General features: G+C 34.5%; 1 protein-coding gene across 1 annotated transcript in view; it reads left to right on the top strand.

The window, feature by feature from the left end:
* Window positions 1-22,409, top strand: part of LOC136821314 (protein unc-13 homolog D-like) — a 65,538-nt gene that overhangs the window by 24,937 nt on the left and 18,192 nt on the right. The window contains exons 18-23 of the mRNA XM_067077547.1: window positions 210-266; window positions 2,204-2,301; window positions 2,713-2,761; window positions 3,532-3,677; window positions 4,123-4,246; window positions 8,678-8,746. Coding sequence (XP_066933648.1) covers window positions 210-266; window positions 2,204-2,301; window positions 2,713-2,761; window positions 3,532-3,677; window positions 4,123-4,246; window positions 8,678-8,746 — 543 coding nt within the window. The remainder of the gene's footprint in view (window positions 1-209; window positions 267-2,203; window positions 2,302-2,712; window positions 2,762-3,531; window positions 3,678-4,122; window positions 4,247-8,677; window positions 8,747-22,409) is intronic.

Raw genomic sequence — 22,409 nt, 5'->3', positions numbered from 1 at the left:
ACAGCTTTTTTTCAAACTTCTAGTTGTCTGCGAGAAATGAATTGCGTATATAGCATGAAACTTTTAGTTACATATTTTACATTGTGATTTTTTAAATACAACTTTATTAACGTCCAAATAACGTTATTTGAACGTTAACACAACGTTGTTGGTCAGCTGGGTTGGCTTTAATTTTGCTTTTGATGCTATTTCTCTCTTTCTCTCCTCAGAAAAGTACGAATGAGTGGTTTTTCATTGAAGAAGCATTTCACCAATCTATGGAGCAGGTATACGACGCCGGTAGTTTTTGAGCTAATACACGTTTTTATGAGAGGATGAAATTGAAATATGCATTCGATTTATTTTTCCTGGAAAGCTGTCATTTTAGAAGAAAGTTTAAAAGGAAAACTTTTTAATTCTGGTCAAATTTGTGTATCTTCTGTGCATTTCTACTTCAAAAGGCAAGATTTACTCAGTGAACTCGGTTAACATTTTTGGACCTACCCCGGTGGGGTGAAGGTCCTATAAATTCACCTCTGTCCGTCCGTCCGTTCGTTACCAGCTTTTCTCGAGATTGAATCATAGGAATCATTTGATTTTTGGTACAAAGGTGCAAAACGGTGGTGGCCAAAATGTGACGGAGCCCGATTTTAAAAAAAAAAAATTTTTGGGCAAATTTGGGCCAAAAAACGGCTAAAAAACGGGTTTTTTGGACTTTGTGAAAAATTGGATCATTAAATTTTTTTGATTTTTTGCATGAAAGTAGGGTACCATCATAGGTAAAAGATGGCTCAAGCAGATTTTTGCTAAAAAATTTATTTGGCTTAAAAAACGCTTGTTTATCTATAAGAATCACTATTAAGAAGCATACATCAATGTTCTTAGTCAAATTACTCAATTTCTTTATGAGATGGAAGTTTTTTTTGCTCATGAGGGCTTACTTTTGAAGAATAAATGTGTGTTTAGACATGAAATTTTGGTTGCTTGGCGTGTTTTTATAGAAAAACTGGCCAAGTTCAATATTTTTTTATAAGCACATTATCAATTACTTAGGTATTAGCTTTTCTCGAGATTGGCTCTTTCATTCTTTAAGACTTTTTGCACAAAGATGCATAACTATAAACCCTCGAATGTGACGGAGCCAAATTTTCGAAAAAAATAAATGTTTTTGGGCAAATTTGGGCCAAAAAACGGCTAAAAAGCGGGTTTTTTGGACTTTGTGAAAAATTGAATCATTGATTTTTTCTGATTTTTTGCATGGAAGTAGGGTACCATCATAGTTAAAAGATGGCTCAGGGAGATTTTTGCAAAAAGATTTGTTGGCTCAAAAAACGCATGTTTATCTATAAGAATCACTATTAATAAGCTATACATTAATGTTCAAATTAGTCAAATTACTCAATTTTTTTATAAGATAGATGTTTTTGCTCACGAGGGCCCACTTTTGAAGCATATCTGTGTTTAGACATGAAATTTTGGTTGCTTGGCGTGTTTTTATAGAAAAACTGGCCAAATTCGATATTTTTTTATAAGCACATTATCAATTACCTAGGTATTAGCTTTTCTCGAGATTGGCTCTTTCATTCTTTCTGATTTTTTGCACAAAGATGCATAACTATAAACCCTCGAATGTGACCGAGCCCGATTTTCGAAAAAAAATGTTTTGGGGCAAATTTGGGCCAAAAAACGGCTAAAAAAAGGGTTTTTTGGACTTTGTGAAATATTGGATCGTTGTTTTTTTCTGATTTTTTGCATGAAAGTAGGTAAAAGATGGGTCAAGCAGATTTTTGTAAAAAAACTTTTCAGCACAAAAAATGCATCTTTATCTATAAGAATCACTATTAATAAGCATACATCAATGTTCTTAGCCAAATTACTCAATTTTTTGATGAGATAGATGTTTTTTATGCTCACGAAGTCTTGAATATGAAAGAATATTTCAAGAGCATGAAATTTTGGTTTCTAAACGTCTTTTTTATAAGAAACAAACGACTAATTTTGATAAATCGTCACTATTTATGTTCTGAATGATTGTTTAACGTTCATTCTCACGTAGATATCAATTATATATGTGTTAAATGCATAACCAGGTAGGTCCATAAAAGTATCACTTGTTTACTCTCCATTTCTCAAGGAAAGGGGGGGATTCTCTTCCGCACTCTTATATGTTGCGTCTTTATCAAAACAATAAAATTTAACTTTAATCGTTTTAACTCATCCACAGGACGATAAAGACATCTTGGGATACCTGTGCCATCTGACGAACGCAATAAATGCTGATCTACAAAGAGGTTTAGAAGTCTACGAACCAATTTTCAAATGGTATGTGAAATTCTCCATCCATTCATTTTTTTTAGTCTATTCTTGTCAGCCTGTATTGTATCATAATAGGTATTTAAGCACTTCTTGCCACCGGTATACACTCATTATATTTATACTCAGTTTAAATATTAAACTTAATATTTTGTAACCCTTTTGTAAGCATTTGTAGAAGATAATAAATAAAATTGGTCAAAAGTACTTTTTTTCTGACTCTTTGGTACAAGAAAACAACTTTTTAGGTTTTTAAACTGCGACCGACCATGGTGGGTAATATTCTTGCCTGCTTTATTAAAATTCTATTTGTATAGGAAAATGGTGATAGGGAAAGTTCTCGGTTAGAAAGTTTACCCACTTTTCTAATATAAGTCACTTAAAATCTTGAGAATTATTACTCTCCCTCTATTTTTTCAGCATAAATGTTCGATATATGGTGGTCGTTTTCAACAAAATTGAAACTCTGGTAAATTGTTCTTTTTTTATAGCTGAAATGTTTAAGAAAGTTTTGATATTTTTTTTTCTCTAACGGACAAATCCTGACAAACCCTGGATAAAACGAATTTAGCCTTTTTTTAAGTCGTATGACGTCACACGACGTTCTCAAGTTCTTATGGTTGGTTTTCATGGCGAAATTGATATAACCTTAATCTATGCATTACATTAATTATAATTTTCAGTTACCCGAATTTATATTTTACCTATTTAATTGTTAAACTGTAAACAGTGGGTAGAGTGTTGGAAGATATCATTTTTGCTTGAAAAAGATTGAAATAAGTAACTTTACATTGCATTGACTTCAAAAGAGGTTAACAAATTGACTTTAATAATTCACTATATCAAGAGGGCAGAAAGTTAGCTGTCTAAACTGGAGCTTAGCAAGTGATATACATGTTTATATAATTAGTGCCCTGTACCAATGAAATAGAAGCCCGAAGGGCTAGAAGCGAATCTTTAACTTTTCTCGGGCAAGAAAAAGTGAAGCCTTTAAAATGGGCGCCGTATTTTTGATGATGGATTGAATCTAGCAATTTCTTCGTTTTCGAGTGGTACATTTTTGAAAATCTGGCGGTAAATTTTACATTTGGTCCGGCATTCGTACGAAATCCATGCGGACCGCGCTATGCCGCGCAACTTAGGTAGGATTTAATGGCTTCAAATCCTACCTAGGAGATTCACTTCTAGCCCTTAGGGCATCTATTTCATTGCCCTGTACCCCGAATCGTTCTTTAATAGATATCACAACTGGTAGAAGAAAAAACTTCCAAAATCAAGAACAATTTCCATCAAGGAAGCAAAGATGATGTAGCCAGCATTTGGTTTCAATTATACCTTGCTGTTAAAGGCTTATACCAACTGAAAAAGAAACACATACCTCAAGGGTAAGCAATGTTTTTAACCTTATGAACTCAAAAATGTACTATACACCCCTATCTTACAGCCCCGGTTAAACCTCTTTCGATAGTGGGGGATAGAAATTTCTATCGAAATCCCAATGGCGATAGAAATCTTTTTGTTCAAAGTCTTCAAAAATCAGTGTGAATGGTTTTGAAGTACAATTTCCATTACAATTTCTCAGTTGGGCTGATACTTTAAGGGTGTTTTTCCCACCAGGGACCGCTCCAGGGTAAGTGAAGCAATCCAGGGAAAGGAGTGGCGCATTCATCTACCTTCGGGTAGATAGCTAGAGCAAAGTTATCATTCGGGTCACCCTCGACTACGTTCGCAAGCTTACTTACATACCAACTCCACGCCCTCTTAACTTTATGCACGGACTTCACTTGCCATAAGAAAATTGTTATAAACCCTTCTTTGTTTTATCATCAGCGATCAGAACACAGAAGGACTGGACAATTGGAGCTCATGGTTTCGTAAAGGCGTGGTCAAACTTCTTGAAATTGCATCCGATAAAGCCGAAGCAAGAACACTGAAAGCTCTGGAGATGGATGAGGTATGATGCCTTTCAAAGTGTTTTTTTTTTTTTTTAATCTATACTAAGAAAGATGTATGCTTTGATGCATGAAAGGAGTTTTCAACTACCGTATTACTTCGAATAAACGCCCGGGGCGTTTATTTAATTTTTGAGCAAATATACCCTTTGTTTTAGTTCTTTATTAGGATTTTAGTGCAAAATTTCTTTGGTTCAACGACTAAAATTGCATCGAAAACTGCTCTGGTTACAAGAAATGACTAAAATCTTCCTTTTCAAGCCCAATCAACACTGGTATTGAAGTATTAAAGTCACAAGTTTCTAATAAACGCCCGTCCCCTAAAGGGGGCGTTCATTCGAAGGGGGCATTTATTTGAGGGGGTGTTTATTACGCACGAGCGAGCGCAGCGAGCGAGTGCGTCCCTTTTTCTAACGGCGGGCGGGCGTGCGAAAAGAAACCGAAATTAACCCGAAAATCTATACTATGCGTGTTGCATTTTTCAAATCTTCCACTTTTTTACAACTTTTCGAACGATTCGAACGTTCTACGGACAAACTCACTAAGATAACTTTACATTTACGAATTTGTATTTTAACATGGTAAGTTCCCGATTTCTTATAACCAACTATAAGAAATCGGGAAATAGGCGGGAAAGTCAGTAATCGGCAAATCGGGTTTCCCCCCGACAACAAGAAAGTAAACAAAACATTTTTGTCAACAAAACCAAAAACCTGAAAACTTTTGGCGACATAGATGGTTTGCTGGGTTTGTCTTGCTTTGACTAGAAGATTGAATTGATTCAATTTGCTTTAAAATCAATTTGCTTTAAAATCAATTTGCTTTAAAATTATCAACAACATTAAAAGTACTGCTGTTTTTTATCCTGGTGTTTTTTCTATCCAACAAAAACTGGCAAATGTCAAGGCAGAATATTCAAAATGGCTAACTCCAGCATCACTTTTTTGTTGATCAGAGCAGAATTGGTTGTGACTTACCTGCTTGCATTGCAGCTGTCAAAAACAGTTAAACAGAACAAATATATCTAGGAACTATGATGGTTCAGTTTTGTACCTTATTCTTCAAATTTTGAAACTGAGCTACCTATTCACTTGTTGGTGTTGCTTTGTTTGAGGAGCGAGTACTGGCTGGAAGATTTGATTTTCCTAAATTCACAATCCTTCTGGAAATGGCATGGAACAGTCACAGCTGGTAAAGACTAGAAATATCAGCTTAATCAAGTGGATGGAAGAAACAAGGGAACAACGGCTTGATGATCAAGTACAATATATTAATCACGTAATACGTGTGTGTGCTGCATGCATAGCGTGCATGCATATGCTTGATTCTGATAAGTTATGTTATGATATCTGGATATGATTATTATTGATGTTTGACGGACGGTAACTGACAGTTGAATGGATGATAACTGACATCCTGATTTAAAGTGAATCAAATGGGATTTGTTTGCTTCAATATAAACTTGTTAATGGATAATTCTTGGATCTTTTTCTTCTCTAAAAGCTGTATATTACTGTCAAGCTCTAACTTGGGACAATTGGTTGAAGCATGGGACTGTTGACAATCTGGCCTGTATTTTCACTTACTGTTAAATCTCTTTGGCAACAAATTTGCTTTGATAACTCCACCAAGTTTATCAATCTTACTTTTTGTCATAGCATGTCACGACAACTTTCACTGATAGCGCGCCCTTTTTAACTTTGTTGTTTTCATTCAAAATGACCGGGCGCCGATTGGAGAATTAGAGAACGCCTGCCGCCTAACCGCCTATCACCTGATGGGATTAACTTGTCAAATGCTCCATCGTTTTGCCACTAATTTGTTCTTCTTCGTTCCAGACATTTGCGTGTGTTCCACTACAAATTTTTTTCATATTTCAATTTAAAAGCCTACTCGGTGCAAAAGAGAAATCGTGTATTTTTTAATATGCCGTTCATTAACTCAAATCAAATGACTTTGGAGGTTCGGTGAAATGGTGGCCGAATTGCTGTCATATGTTTTGTCAGGTAGTCCTAAGTTAGAGCAGTTGACGGTATAAAGGATTGTGCTGTGCCAGAAAAAACTCTTCATCGGGCTTGGGTGATTTTTCCAGGCACCAGGGGTAACTACCGTGAAGTCGGGTAACTTGCATCAGTGGAGGCTAACATGCATAGCCCTCAAATGACTAACCAATCAAAGCAGCAAAATTTTAAAACAAATGAACTACGCAGCTCCGCTCACAGCTTTACTCTACCATTTTTGTTTTAATTTAACTTGGTATTTTAAGGACCAGCCAGGTCATTCATTTGAGGGCTATGCATGCACCCGACTTCACGGTAGGTGATGGTATGTCCAAGCCAAAATTTGAAAATTGACCCTGTGAGAGAATGAATTTTGCACATACTTGACACACCCAATTTACCTTTAAAATACCAACCATCCCGCCCAGTTCTTGAAAAAATTGCAAAAAAAACAGTCATACCCAGGCCCAGGGGGTCGATTTGTCCAGAGGTAAAATTATGGAAAAAATAATATATCTTTCACTGTCCAACCCAAATGAATGAGTTTTCTGGAAGGACCATTTCTAACAAAAGAAATAGATTTATATATTTTATAATTTTTGACTTTTCTGTTGTTTTTTTTACTTATGAATTTTTTTAGGATATATGGAATTTATGGAAATTTTTAGGACTTCCTAGTATAGATTTTATATTAAGTTATGTCAATAGATTTTGAGAAATTTTAGGACTCTTGGAGATTTTGCGGATTTTTCTAAGACCTCTTGGTTTTACAGTCTCGTTTATTTGAACCAGTAATTTTTTGTTGAGAACTTAGTTACTGTTCTCATTTTTTATCTTTTTTATTTCTATAATTCCGAGTTTCAATAAGATAATAAATCAATAAATCCTTTATTTGATTACAATTTTATTGTTTACCACATGCTCGAGTTACTCATATTTTCTTCCAAAACTCTTTGTTGAGCCTAGGATGTATTTATTTTTTTTATACCAAACAATCGTTATGACTTTCTTATTTTAGATCGAAATTTTAAGATATTTGAGACTATCTTTGTTCCATTAATTGTATTTATTGAATTTTTATAATAAAAAAGCATACGATTTTTGCTTATTTCAGCTCAATTGTTAATATTTTGTAATAACTCTTGCAATTCAAATTCTTGTGATTCAGCCATTTAAAGTTGTTTTTATACCCTGGCGATTTGATCCTCGACTCTCATGAAATCGTTCTTATAAAGAAATATGTCATTCTATCTTGTATTCCATCAGGATTTTCCAAGTTTTTCATTAATTAGGTTTTAGAGTGAACATTCTGACATTTTGTGTAGTTAACGAGTTTCCTTTCCATTGAAATTCACCATAACATTAACATTTGATGATTTTATAACCAATCAGCCGGTGGAGCTGGGGGAGGGTCAGTCTATCATATAGCAGTATGTAATTTGAGTTTGGTCGGTGTTTTCAGAAAAATGTTCAGTGTTTTACTACACGGATATTATAAAGTTTCATTAATTTTTGAAAATAGATTCTCAAATTTTCAAAAATACGTTAACTTCGCGAAAGAGGCTCAATGTCCCAAAATCAAGTTTTTGTTCACCAGAGTTTGTATATGCTTAAAATACATCTGTAGAAATCTATCTTGCTCTCGTGACAACCATGCAAATCACCAAAAGTGGTTGATACATCATGCAAATATAACGAAAATAGCCCAAATCACGCACCATGATGTCTCAAATTATTTCCCGCGATCACGAATGTCGCAAACGGCTGCGGTCCCTTAGTTTGAATTTTGCCGTACGTACCCCTAATAATTGAAAGCGCCAAAATCGCAAAATTCGGATGTTGGCTTATTTTCAAACAAGTTAACAAAAATTGGGTTAGTTTCGGTCCTTTTCTGTTGTAAACTGGCAATGGAAAAATTTCCCCGGGAATGAGGAAAGCTTCCTACGGTAGTGTTTAAAAATCCTTTCGCTTGCGAACACGAGACTTTGGTATCGTGCGTAACCCCTTTTACAATTGATTAAATGATTTTCCTTTTAGAAGGGGCGTTTGTTCGAGGGGGGCGTTTATCCGAAGTAATACCGTACGTATGATACCTTAAAAAGCCTACGTAGTGTAAAGGTAGAGCGTCCGGCCATGGTGTGCAAGGTCATGGACTGGGTTCAATTCCTGGCCGGTTCATGCCATAGATTTGGTACTTAATACCAAAATGGTATTTGATGACTCTTTGCTTGATGCTCAGTAATTAAGGGAAGCGTCAAGTGTAGGTGGAGAAAACCATTGGGAAAGGAGTGACTACCTCCCCTACCTTTGGTAGATAGCTATGGAAAGAGGAGTCTTTGGGTTACTACGTCCACTACCTCAAGTGGAAAATAGTAGCATAGTCTCCTGAAAATTTCGTAAATATAATGCCCCTTTTTTCTAATTGCTTTTCAGGTGCGTGTTATCGACAGTATGGTTAAGCATTCTACGTCAGCAGTCGATGTTACTTGCTGCTTAGGACAGGTATATATATTAAAACGATTCCTTCCAAAATGAGTTTCTTCTTCGTTACCGTGAGATCGTGTAACTTGCATCAGTGGAGGCTAACTTCATAGCCCTCAAATGAATGACCTGGCTGGTCATTAAAATACAAAGTTAAATCAAAACAAAAACGGTAGAGTAGCTACTGCTTTGATTGGTCATTCATTTGATGGCTATGCAAGTTTTCCTCCACTGATGCAAGTTACCCGTACGGTAATGATGTTGGTTGTACACGGGTACAAATAATACAAATACTATTGACAAATATCGGTCTTTTCCGATCTACAGACTGTCCTGTTTTAATCAAGGGGACAGTTTAATTTTTTGCTTATTTGCCTTTTTTCTTCCCCCTTTTTAGAAGATTTAGAACCCCATGAATTAGATGCATCTTTGGTTCAAATTTGGTAAAAATTTATAGAGATCATACAATTCATGACGTCACCAAATTCGATCAAATTATGACGTCATGATCACAATTTCTTTAAATATAGATTTTTGGGGTGATAGTTGATTAGGCCACGACCTGATTCATAAACTTCAAGGTATAGAGGTACTTTAAAGCCCTAAGTGGATCTCTGAATCTGGTTGTTATCGGTCGCAAAAACTTAGGGTAAATTGTTAGTTTTTTTGAGACTTGCCCTAAGTCACTCGAGTCTTTTAGTTTTCTCGGAATCTCAATTCAAATATGTAGACTTTCGTTGAAACACAGGGTACAAACTTAAAGGCTAATCTTATTTGAGGCTACAAAAACAAATCAACCATTTCAAATCAATGTACATTCAATGTATTCAGTTTTTATTTGACGTCAGTTAGTCAACACGCATTTTGTGCAGTTCTTCAAAAATGGTTATCTGGCACCCGATGTAGAAATTTTCTTCCGACACGCTAAAGCTCTGAAGGTCGGGAAAATTTTCAACATCTGGAAGAAATACATTACGGAATTTCGCCTGACCGCGTAATTTTTTAGAAAAATGGGCCCGAGTGCAATTTGGACAGGGAAGGTGTCATGGCCGACAAAATTTCGGTCAGAAAAAACTTCAAAAGGTTTCACGAAATAAATCCAAATACAAAACTTTTTGGAGAAGGAATCATGCAAAATATTATCATTCTTTTCACAAGGAGGGCATGTAGAAATACTCAAATAAGTATTTTTCCTTCTTTAAACTGATCACAGAAGCAAAAACAAAATAGAAATAACATTGTACACAAAAAAGCCTGAAATAATCAGCATCTATAATAACACTAAAAGAAAAACTAAAGCTATAGAAAATGAATACTAACCCTCAATGAACACTTTTGTGAAGTTTAATAAAGATTTTATCCAAAAAACTTCAGTTCTGGAACACTGAAGTCGGTTTGTCGGTTGTGTCGGCCGGTGGACAACAGTTATATTTGGAGGACGGTCTAAGATAGATAACAACATGAAAGTTACTGATAAAAGCCTAAGCCCATAGGAACATACCTGCTTTAGTTTCTTTGGTCTTTGAATGGTATAAAATTTGAGAAAGTGCAGAAAAAATCAGCCATCAAAACAAACAAAAACAAAAGTTATGATTATCAACTTTTCTGTGGTAGAAACACATTTTTTGGGTTGGTGCACATACAGAAATTACACTGGATACTAAAACTAATATTCAGGGAGTGATAAGTACAGTTAAACTACAAAAAATCCATCAAAAGAAACCAAAAACAACCATACAGCACACATTTTTTGAAAATTACATCAGCCATGTTGTTTGTAATTTTTGCCGACATACTCATGACGTGGTAACTAACGACAGTGATTTGACGGTCTTTTTGAGGCGCCAGATCTCAAAAAAACAATTTTTGAGCGTTCAGCACGGCCCCGAAAATGAGGGCTAAACTTATGTCGGCACATCAATGGATGACTACTATTTCTCTCCGATGGTATATTGGCCCGCTCCTTTAGAGCTTTAGCGTGGGCGGCCGCCAATACGCCATCGGAATATCAGATAACAAAAATGGTTGAAATTTAGCAAAATCAAAAACATGAACGAAAAAACCGACAAAAAGCAAGAAAAACAACCATTTGAAGAAGCTAAACAAAACCAAACATGCACTCCCACCTCCTGCTCAGATGACGATGACCAAAACCGTCTAAAATGCCGAAAATGCCACCGCATGGTACACTACGAGTGGACACAATTACCGCTTTATCAGCTGCAAATTTTTGCCAACACTTATAACGAACAATATCTATGTCAGAATTGCGTGCGGATAACACGATCTCTAATGAGTAAAATAGGTGAGAACTCGTATCATATGATGCAGAGGGAGATTGAGAAGAAGGACGACGTCATTAAAAAGCTCAAAAACCAGCTAGCCAAGAACCGCAGCCTTAAGAACGATATCGAAAACATCTTAACCAATAAGATGGCTGACTTTGAAATAAAAACCAAGCAGATTATAAAAGAAGAAATAAAGCAAACGACGAATTATATAGAGAAAACATCAGAAAAAACATACGCTGAAATAACTAAGAAACACAAGGATAATTTCAAATCAGCAGTGAGAGAACACCAACAAGAAAACAAGAATGAAGAAAGAGACATCGAATCAAGAAAACGAAATATTATTATACATGGAATGGTGGAATTAGAGGTAGACAACAAAGAGGAACAACAGGAACAGGACAAAATAGATATTGAAGGTATACTAGGTAACATTGGCGTTCAAGATATCAAACCGTCCCACCATCATCGCATTGGACAAAACCAAAAAGGGCTACATTGGCGTCCAATCAAGTTGATCTTAAAAAGTATAGAGGAAAAAGAACGGATAATGCAAAATCTGCATAAGCTGAAACGATTCAATGAAATTGGTGGCTTTAGCATCACAGACGACTTCACCATCAACGAAAGAAAAATCATTAAAGATATGTGCCAAAAGGCGAAAAAAATGAATTCAAAAAATGACGATTTCGTTTGGCATGTAAGAGGAAGCCCTTGAACAAACCTTCGCCTAGTTCGAAAATCTAGGACAAAGACCAAAACAACGTCTTCTCTTCTGTCCATATCTTCGACTGGACGACAGATGAAGAATTAGACAATTTATAAATCTAAAATTATTTCGTAGAGGTCAATAGACCTGTGAAATATAATTCTATGAATAAAAAAAAAAAAAAATGTTCATACTTTAAACCAATAAAATTAGAAACTCAGTACACCTTTCCCGTAATTCGCAAAAAAAGATGCGCGCGCGTATTATTTTGTTGCTCTCCCACCGTCTCAAACTCGTTTTTGCCTGAGTTTCCTTAGGGAAAGTTGGTTTTTTGAGCTTTTCTTTAGTTCTGTTGAACAAAATCCACTCAAATTTGAAGTATGTTCTTTCTATTCATGATATTATACACCCTAAAAATCTTTTGCAAAAAAGGGATCGCTATCAAGAGTGAAGAAGCTGAAAACCCACTTTCCCTAACCCCTCACAGGCAAAAACGCGTTCGTTTAAATCCCAAACAATTTTATACGCAACGGTGGGTCATCTCTGAGAATTTTGAACTACGGGAAAGGTGTATTTAAAGAAAGTAGTAAGTTATATTTAAAACTCTGTGGAAACTGTCCTATGAAAATTGGCGTAATCATAAAATTCCCTAAAAAGGGTCCAAAGCTGTTCGAATCGATTGTGGGTTATTTTCTATTGGTTCTAGCAACCAAAAGAATTTGGGTGTGCGAGAAATAAGTTACCCTCTTTGACTTGATATTGCAGGCAGTAGCAGAAAGATTTTTGCCTTTTTTGACATTTTTTAAAATTGTCATTTTAGGTTTTTAAACATAACTTTTGAACCAACGAAGTAAAATTAAAAAGTAATACACCAAATTTTAAGTTAGGCTTTCCTCTGAATGATTCCGAAACAATCTTTCAAAAATCTTTCTGCTACTACCTACAATATCAAGTCAAAGAGTATAATTTTTGTCATATGTGCAACTTCTAGAATGGGTTTTGTCAGAGAGATATTTTAAAAGCGGATTAATCAAATAATAAAGTAGGATATAGACAGTTGAAATATATAACTCATTACTAAAAAAAGAGAATTAAAACAAATAACTTATTACAATTTTTCAATTCATGTTAATAAAATGACTAGTAATATTCGTGTAATAAGGTATGCAATAAACTATAAAGTGACTGCAAAAAAGCAACGAGAATGACAGATAAGACAGAAAATATGAAACATATTACAATATTCGAAATTAGTAATACTTATAAAAAATCTCATGCACGTGATTCTATTACTAAGGAGTACATGATTATTATTCTCTTTTTGGCTATTCAAAGTAATGCCATGCTCTTCAGAAAGCTACAAAGGTGAACATCCAGACAAGGTCGCAAAAAATTAATTTGTGATAGAATTCTACAAAACCGTAAAATGCTTCACGCTTTTTTATAAGAATAAACTTTATCAGAATATTCATAACGAAATTGGCCAAGAAATTAAGAATATGCTAAGAATAGCACCATCATGGAATTTAGCAACTGAATCTTAGAATGTCGATTTTTAGAGCATTTTTTAACTGTAAATTGTCACTCATCTTCCAATCTTCACCAAAATGCCATATCTTTGCTCGAGGAATGTTTTACATGCTAGATTAAGGCTGTGTTAGATCCTAACCTTAGAATATAGCGAAAGAATATTTCAGGATGAGTTTCCCCAAAAAGTTAAGAAAATCCATCATTCTTATGAAGAAAAAAAAAACGTGTAAAATGTATCCAAAGTTTAGAAAGTCAAATCATAGCATAGGATTGCGTTCCAATCAATCTACAATCTAATTTTTAATCACTAAGAACAGGAAGGTGTACCAAAAAAAAGATTTCCTTCCAAAACTTTCGAAGTTACCAAAGATAAAAGTCATATCTCTTATATGAGTGTTATCAGTACGATGTAAAAGTTTAACGCATTTTATTTTATCGGAACTCCATGCTGGATCTTCGATTTGATATAGAACAATTTCATGTTTAGAAGCGCTTAGCGTCTTGATAAGCAAAACATTTCCTGATTTTATGTGTCGCCCCACAATACTTTTACTTGCAAGCTCACTAACCCACTTTTTATAATCTTCACAAAATACAGTATTCTCTAAAACCATTGAAAGGCCACTTGATAAAACATCTCCAATAGACATTTGACTAAAATCGATTGGTTGTTTGTTACGATGAATTGGGTTATAAACTGGTACAGGGGTTGCCACTTTCTTTTGTACTTGGTTATCATTCTGCAGCCTCTTGTTTGCTTCGTTAAGATCATTGAGTTGACCTTCCGCCTTTTTCTTCACCTGGAGTACTTCCTCCTTTTCACGTTTGGCAGTTTGGTACAAATTTTCAAATTTATTTTTCTCCGTTTCTAGTTGTTTGCTCCTTTCATTGACGCGCTCAATTTCTGACTGAGATTTCTTTTGTTGCATTTTTACGACTTTTAGTTCGTCTCTGGCTGATGCTTCGTTGGCTTTCAATTTGGTGTTTTCTTGTTGAAGTTGGTGATTTCGGTTGTTTAATCCGTTTAAATCACGTTGCAAAGCCTTCACAGCTTTGTTTTCTTCGACAAGTTTTCCTTTTTCAATCTCCACAATTTTTAACTCATCTTCAATTTTTTGCTTCTCATTTGAAAGTGTTTTCAAATCAATACCAAACTGCTTCTCAGCTTTTAAGAGGGCAACTTCAGATTTTAAACCTTGAACTTCAAAATCTTTTTTCAATCGTTCATTTTCAATTCCCAGCTTTTCAAAGTGCATTCGTTTAAGTTCCCTTTCCTTTTTCATTTTCTCAAGTTCTCCTTTCAAGTTTTTCACTTCATCCTGCACATGTGCTCCAACATTCACTTGTGGTTCATTTTCAGCAATTTGGTGATTATTGTCTTCTCGAAAGCCGTGAGCATTGTGCTCGTCCACTACCCTCCGTTCGCCATGTGCATTGTGTTCTCTTATATCGTCATGTGCATTCTTGATGACAACTTTTTGTGGATCACGTCTACCGCTCATATCGTCGTTTAAACTTTTTATGAAATATTTTTTTTCTGTAGATAGAAAAATCTAGTAGTCTATATCCTCTCTACACAAAGTCTTTCTTTACTACAAGCTTTGAGAAAAAACAAATTGACTGCTGAATAGTTTGTTTAGTTATGGTATCGTATTTCGACCAACTTGCTTTGTGCTTTACAAAATCAGTATGCTTTTATAGTAAATTATTTATATATCAAAGGGGTAGATAATGGCTGTTACTATAACGAGGAACAAGAAGTAACAAGAAGTAACACGAACTAGCGAGTAGGTAACGAGAAGTAACGAGTAGGTAACAAGGAGTAACGAGAATTAACGAGTGCTTAAATGGAAATAACGAGTACCAAACTTAAGTAGCGAGTACTTTAGTCAAGAAAATGACGCTCTTTTGTTTTGCTTTTGTCACCAGTTAATTGTTTTAAGATTGATGACGTCATTTCTAGATTTTTTTTAAGGCACCTTACAATATCAAGTCAAAGAGAGCAGCTCATTTCTGGCACACCCGGTATACAGTACTTTTATTTTCAACATAAAAACTTAATTCTATTGGAATGTTGCCATCCTTACCTATCATACAATGAAAAAAAACGAGAGTAACAGATTTATTGTACAGTACTTTAGAAGAAATATAATTTTTGGACCTACCCCGGTGGGGTAGAGGTCCTATAAATTAACCTGTGTTTGTTCGTTCGTTCGTTCGTTCGTCCGTCCGTCCGTCCGTCCGTCCGTCCGTCCGTCCGTCCGTTCGTCCGTCCGTTACCAACTTTTCTCAGGATTGAATCATAGGAATCTTTTGATTTTTGGTACAAAAGTGCAAAATGGTAGTGGCCAAAATGTGACGGAGCCCGATTTTCGAAATAAAATATTTTTGGGCAAATTTGGGCCAAAAAACGGCTAAAAAACGGGTTTTTTGGACTTTGTGAAAAATTGGATCATTAATTTTTTCTGATTTTTTGCATGAAAGTAGGGTACCATCATAGGTAAAAGATGGCTCAAGCAGATTTTTGCAAAAAAAATTTGTTAGCTCAAAAAACGCATGTTTATCTATAAGAATCACTTTTAATAAGCATACATCAATGTTCTTAGCCATATTATTATTTTTATTAGTTTTTTTTTAAGATGAAAATGTCACAGTAGAGGGCAATGGTTTGAGTTTTCTAGAAACACTTATTATTTTTTTGGCTGAAAAACGAATCTTTATCTATAAGAATCACTATTTATAAGCATAGATCAATGTTCTTAGCCAAATTATTATTTGATTATTATTTTTTCTAAACAAAGAAAATGTCACCTTAGAGCGTAGAAACACTTATTATTTTTTTGGCTGAAAAAAACGAATCTTTGTCTATAAGAATCACTATCTATTATAAGCATAGATCAATGTTCTTAGCCAAATTGTTATTTTTATTATTATTTTTTCTAAAATTAGAAAATGTCACGGTAGAGCGCGATGGTTTGAGTTTTCTGGAAACCTTATTTATTAAGCTGTGCATTTTTCTGATAGTGGATTGTTTTTATAAAGAGAAGCATTTAATAGCTTCTTTATTAAATATTTCCTTTCCAGAAGGAAATATTTGTTAAAACGGTAATTTTTCTTCTCCTTCTTCTTCTTCTTCTCCTCCAAGTCTAACGCTCGGTTTTGGTCAATTTCGTGAGTTTGTACATGAGTCTCTTTTTAAATCAAGCTCCGGCGGTAAAAACAGTAGGATGTTCTTTTTTCGAGGCGGAAGACGTCATTTTTCCAAGACACGTCGTAGGAAATATGCGTACGGTGGTCTATTCTCCTTGCCGATCGGAAAACGTCGCCCGGTCCAAAAGCGTATTGTTGATCGGACCATACTGCTTTTTAACAGTCAAAACAAAGATGGAGGCAAAAAAGAGACAACAAATGTTGCTCTTTCGCTATTTTTCTTTGGTTTTTATGCTTTCATGAGTTGAATTGGATCATGTTTTTTGTACCATTGTCTGGATTTGATGTTTCGTTTACATACTCTTGGTGTGAGAGATACAATCTCTTATCTTGATGGTCTTGGAAAAACAGGACATTTTGTCAACTTTCACAAACAAGCTAACTTCAAATTTTGCCTGTATATTTACCTCCTAAAGTGATTGTGGATAAATCTGACCATGTTATACCTGGAAAAAAAGTTTGAACTCACTTTTATGGTATGCACCACCCAATGCGCAATGGTCAGATGGCGATGGTTGGTGATGAACTATGATTTAGCTAGCTTTGAGCTAAAAATTTAAACATGGAGCAAAATTGACTGGTTAATGATTGAATTTCCCTTGGTGTTTTTATCTAAAATAATGAATTAACTGGTTTGTGACAGTTAGTGAAAACTCTCTTAGTGGGGAAAATTCTGTTGCGGTTCACAGAACTGTAATTTCAAACTTTTTAAGCTGATATATATAACCGGAACACCTTGGTCAATATGAAGAATGTTAACTCTTAAAATTTTGATTGTATTGAATATGGAATTAAACAATTGGAATCATTGTCTTGAACTTGGTACTTGGAGATTTTCTTCCCCATGCATTTATAATGTGGAAAACTTTGGTTCTTGGAGATTTTTTTCCACGTGCGTTTTAAACGTGGAAACTTTTGTTGTGAATTTGGAGATTTTCTCCCCCGTGCATTTAAAACGTGGAAAACTTTGGTTGTGAATTTGTAGATTGTTTTCCACATGCGTTTAAAGGCAAAAGGTTGAAAGTTTTGTTATAAATTTGGAGATTTCTTACATGTGCAATTAAACGATGGAAAACTTTTGTTATGAATTTATTTTCTTCAATGCGCGTTGAAAACATGGAAAACTTTATAAATTTGGAGATTTCTTACATGTGCATTTAAAAGATGGAAAACATTTGTTATGAATATATATTTTCTTCAATGTGCCCTAAAACTTGACATTTATTTCCACATATGCATTTAAAAAATGAAGAAAACTTTAGTGTCAATTGACAATTTTTTCAAGTGATTTCCTGGCCTGGCATGACAACTTTTTTTTCCTTTTTGTCATTCTTTTTCATTTCAGATATTTCCCCTTTTTGGCTACCTTAAAGGAAGAAATTTTGGCGGGAACTTAATTTTGTGGATTTGGCGGATTTGGTCGAAATCCGCCAAATTAAGTTCCCGCCAAATTTAATTTATTCCATCATCCGCCAAAATAAATTCCCGCCAAATTTAAATTGTTCTATTTATTCCCCCAAATGTGTGGCTTTAAAACAGGTTTTCCTTTTTTAATAGCGTTTTTCGGACAAAAATGTCCTTCATCCGCAAAATTAAATTCCCGCCAAATATAATTTTTCAAGTTAACCCCCAAATTAAATTCCATCTGAAAAAACTTTTTCGGCCTATCCCAAGGCCTTTTGATGTGTTCAATAACACAACACTCTACTCAGCGGGTGCGACGCCGGGTGACGGCTAGTATAATACTAATATCCAACTAAAGTCCACCTACTCTCACCTCCTCGGGTACCTAATAGCCGGGGGGATTGGAATAAGCGGGGGGGTTGGAAAAAATCTCAAAACATTTTGAAATAAAAATGTCCTGGGTGGCAAATTTTTTAAAAGGAGGCTAATACAGCAGAATTGGGACAAAAAAGGGAACTTTCAAAAACATTTTCCCAAAAATTAATAAGCGGGGGGGCGGCTATTAGGTACCCGAGAGTAATGAAAATTAAAGGTTGTCTAGCCAATTTGGTTACTGTATTGTTATTCTCAGTCGAGTTCAGCTTGGATATACTCCGTAATCCGTAGGTTTGAACCTTCGTCATCTTACGAAAATCCTGCAAATACTAGCAATTACATAAACGAATTTTGAAATTCTTGGGGACTTGTGTTGCTTAATGTTATCTGAGATAAAGCACTTTGAAATCTTTTGAGGACATCAATAATTATTTTATCATTTGTAAAGGAAATATTTATCCGCATCTTTGCGGCTCTTGTTTCTTTTTCAATAGTGTTCATAGTTTCTCCCAATAGATATGCTTTCATTTTTCTTTATTTTTTTGTATTTTGACCAGTTATGTCTTATGTGTTTCATTGTTTCAATGTTCATTGATTAGTTTGATAACCAGGTAGGTCCATAAAAGTATCACTTGTTTTTATGTGTGCAACTTCTAGAATGGGTTTTGTCAGAGAGATATTTTAAAAGCGGATTAATCAAATAATAAAGTAGGATATAGACAGTTGAAATATATAACTCATTACTAAAAAAAGAAAATAAAACAAATATGCGATAAACTATAAAGTGACTGCAAAAAAGCGACAAGAATGACAGATAAGACAGGAATTATAAAATATATATTACAATATTCGAAATTAGTAATACCTTTACATAATATAGTGTGATTGTATTTCAAAAGAGCACATGATTATTATTCTCTTTCTGGCTATTCAAAGTAAGTACCATGCTCTTCAGAAAGCTCTAAAGGTGAACATCCAGGCAAGGTCGCAAAATTTAATTTGTGATGGAATTCTACAAAACCGTAAAATGCTTCACGCTTTTTTATAAAAATAAACTTTATCAGAATGTTCAAAACGAAATTGGCCAAGAAATTAGGAGTATGCTAAGAATAGCACCATCATGGAATTTAGCAACTGAATCTTAGAATGCCGATTTTTAGAGCATTTTTTAACTGTAAATTGTCACTCATCTTCCAATCTTCACCAAAATGCCATATCTTTGCTCGAGGAATAATTTACATGCTAGACATTTCTAGTCTGTGTTAGATCCTAACCTAAGAATACCGTAAGAATATTTCAGGATAAGTTTTTCCAAAAAGTTAAGAATATCCATCATTCTTATGATAAAAAAAAACGTGTAAAATGTATCCAAAGTTTAGAAAGTCAAATCATAGCATAGGATTGCGTTCCAATCAATCTACAATTTAGTTTTTAATCACTAAGACCAGGAAGTTGTACCAAAGAATATATTTAGTTCCAAAACCTTCGAAGTTACCACAGCTTTCCCAATTAAGACCTGTAAAAGCCATATCTCTTATATAAGTGTTATTAGTACGATGTAAAAGTTTAACACATTTGATGTTATCGGAAGTACTCTATGTCTCGACCAAAGTTGCAATAAACTGGTTTAGGTTGTCTCATTGTATTATGCTGCAGCCATTTGTATAATTCCTTCAGGTGATTTTCCGCCCTTTCATTCGCCTGGAGTAATTCCTCCTTTTCACGTTTGGCAATTTGTTAAAAATCTTCAAATTTATCTTTCACTATTTCTAGTAGTTTGCTCCTTTCGTTGACGCTCTCAATTTCTGTCTGAAATTTCTTTTGTTGCATTTTTAACACTTTCAGTTCATCTCTGGCCGTAGCTTCATTGGCTTCCAATTTGGTGTTTTCTTGTTGAAGTTGTTGATTTCGGTTGTTTAATCCGTCTAAATCACGTTGCAAAGTTTTCACAGCTTTGTTTTCTTCGACAAGTTTTTCTTTTTCAACCTCCACGATTTTTTGTTGAAGTAGGTGGTTTCGGTTGTTTAATCCGTCTAAATCATGTTGCAAAGCCTTCACAACTTTGTTTTCTTCGACAAGTTTATTTTTTTCAATCTCCACGATTTTTTGTTGAAGTAGGTGATTTCGGTTGTTTAATCCGTCTAAATCATGTTGCAAAGCCTTCACAGCTTTGTTGTCTTCGACAAGTTTTCCTTTTTCAATCTCCACAATTTTCTCTCCAAATCTTTTTTGAATTGTTCGTTTTCCTTTTTCAACCTTCCAAAAGTTGCTCTTTCCTCTTCAAATTGCATTCTTTCAAGTTCTCTTTGCTTTTTCATTTTTTCAAGTTCTCCTTTCAAGTTTTTCACTTCATACTGCACATGTGCTCAAACATTCACTTGTGGTTCATTTTCAGCAACAACTTGGTGATTATTGTCTTCTCGAAAGCCATGAGCATTGTGCTCGTCCACTACCCTCCGTTCGCCATGTGCATTGTGTTCTCTTATATCGTCATGTGCATTCTTGATGACAACTTTTTGTGGATCACTTCTACCGCTCATCGTCATCAACTTTTTATGAAATATTTTTTCTGTAGATAGAAAAATCTGATGGTCTATATCCTCCCCACACGAAGTCTTTCTTTACTACAAGCTTTGAGAAAAAACAAATTGACTGCTGAATAGTTTGAGTAATTATGGTATCATATTTTTAGACTAACTTGCTTTGTGCTTTAAAAAATCAGCAATTTTTTTTTATCTTTATAGTAAATAAAGCATTTATATATCAAAGGGTAAGATGATTGGGACAAGTTGGAGTTTTTTCAAGCTCTTCTTTGATTTGGTTGGTCGTTTACTCTTTTTCTTACTTTTTCAAAGAACGCGTCATCACTATTACTTGAAAATGACCAATTAATGAAGTATCTTTATAATTTCCAGCTCATCCAAGATAATTAAGACGACTAATCAAAAACCTCTACTAATGCATTAAATGAAAAAAAAAACTATACACGTTTTTTTTTACATAAGAACAAGCTATATAAGAACTTAAGGCTTTGATGGCCAAAATATTAAGAACAAGTTAAGAACATTTTAAGGCTTTCCAACCTCTTAAGAAAATGGCCAAAAATACTCATATAAAATGATGAAAATATAAAGAACATGTTAAGAACATTTTTAGGCGTTAAACTTAAAAAGTTGATAACATCCGAAAAAAAAATTAAGACGCTTTTAAAAAAAACGTGTGTGTGAGGTAATGTGTATTGTATCTAAAGCATTTTAAAACCCCTTTTAAGACGGTATGCTGCGGCTGCTAGGCTACGATCTTTATAGAAAGGAATTGGGTAAAAGGAGATCATTTTTAAATAACCCTGATCCGAGAGGTATAGTAGTGTGTACGGAGATTTTCAAAGGATCTCTTTCGCACTTTTTAGCAAAAACTTGAGGTTATAAGTCATCTATTTTCTATATAGAGAAGTCAATCGAGCATTTATAAAGGCTTTAAAAACTAAAACTTAAACCTCTGATTCTGTACGCCAACCAAAGTTGTTGTTGTTGCCAAATTAATACTTCAACAGAGGATTGAATAAGGGTTTTAGTAAGAACATCCAAAATTTTTGAAGCCGTCGGATGTTCTTAAGTTTTGAAGTTTAAAGCCTCAAAAAGATTGTAATATGTTCTTATTTTCTCCATTTTTAAGTGTTTAATTGTCCTTTTTCTTAAGAAATTGGGTGTTTGGAGTCCGCGAATGTTTCATATAGTTTGTTCTTATAAAAAATGTGAATTAGTCAATCTTTAATTATCTATTCAGCTTTTTTGATGTTGGGTAGATCAAAATATACAGCTTTTAGTTGTTTTTTTGAAACTCGCAGTATGAGGGCTGCTCTGTATAAGACAAACATAAATGACTATCCTTGGTGCTCTCAAAGATAGAGAAGGAGTTTAGAACTAAATGGACAGAATCTTTAAATCAACAGAAAAAGTATATATCTCATAAAAAGTTTAAACGACGATATGAACGGTAGAAGTGATCCACAAAAAGTTGCACCCGCCGAGTAGAGTGTTGTTGAACACATCAAAAGCCCTTTGGATAGTAAAGGGGGAAACTTTTGACTGATTTAATCTCAAATAACAAAAATTGCCACTTATGTTAAGACCAATCAAAACTCGAAAAATCGCAAATTTAATGT

The sequence above is a fragment of the Clytia hemisphaerica genome, unplaced genomic scaffold, assembly GCF_902728285.1.
Source record: "Clytia hemisphaerica strain Z4C2 unplaced genomic scaffold, Clytia hemisphaerica genome assembly, whole genome shotgun sequence".
NCBI lineage: Eukaryota > Metazoa > Cnidaria > Hydrozoa > Leptothecata > Clytiidae > Clytia > Clytia hemisphaerica.
Note: the sequence above shows the minus strand (reverse complement) of the source record. Positions and strands in the feature narration are given on the sequence as shown.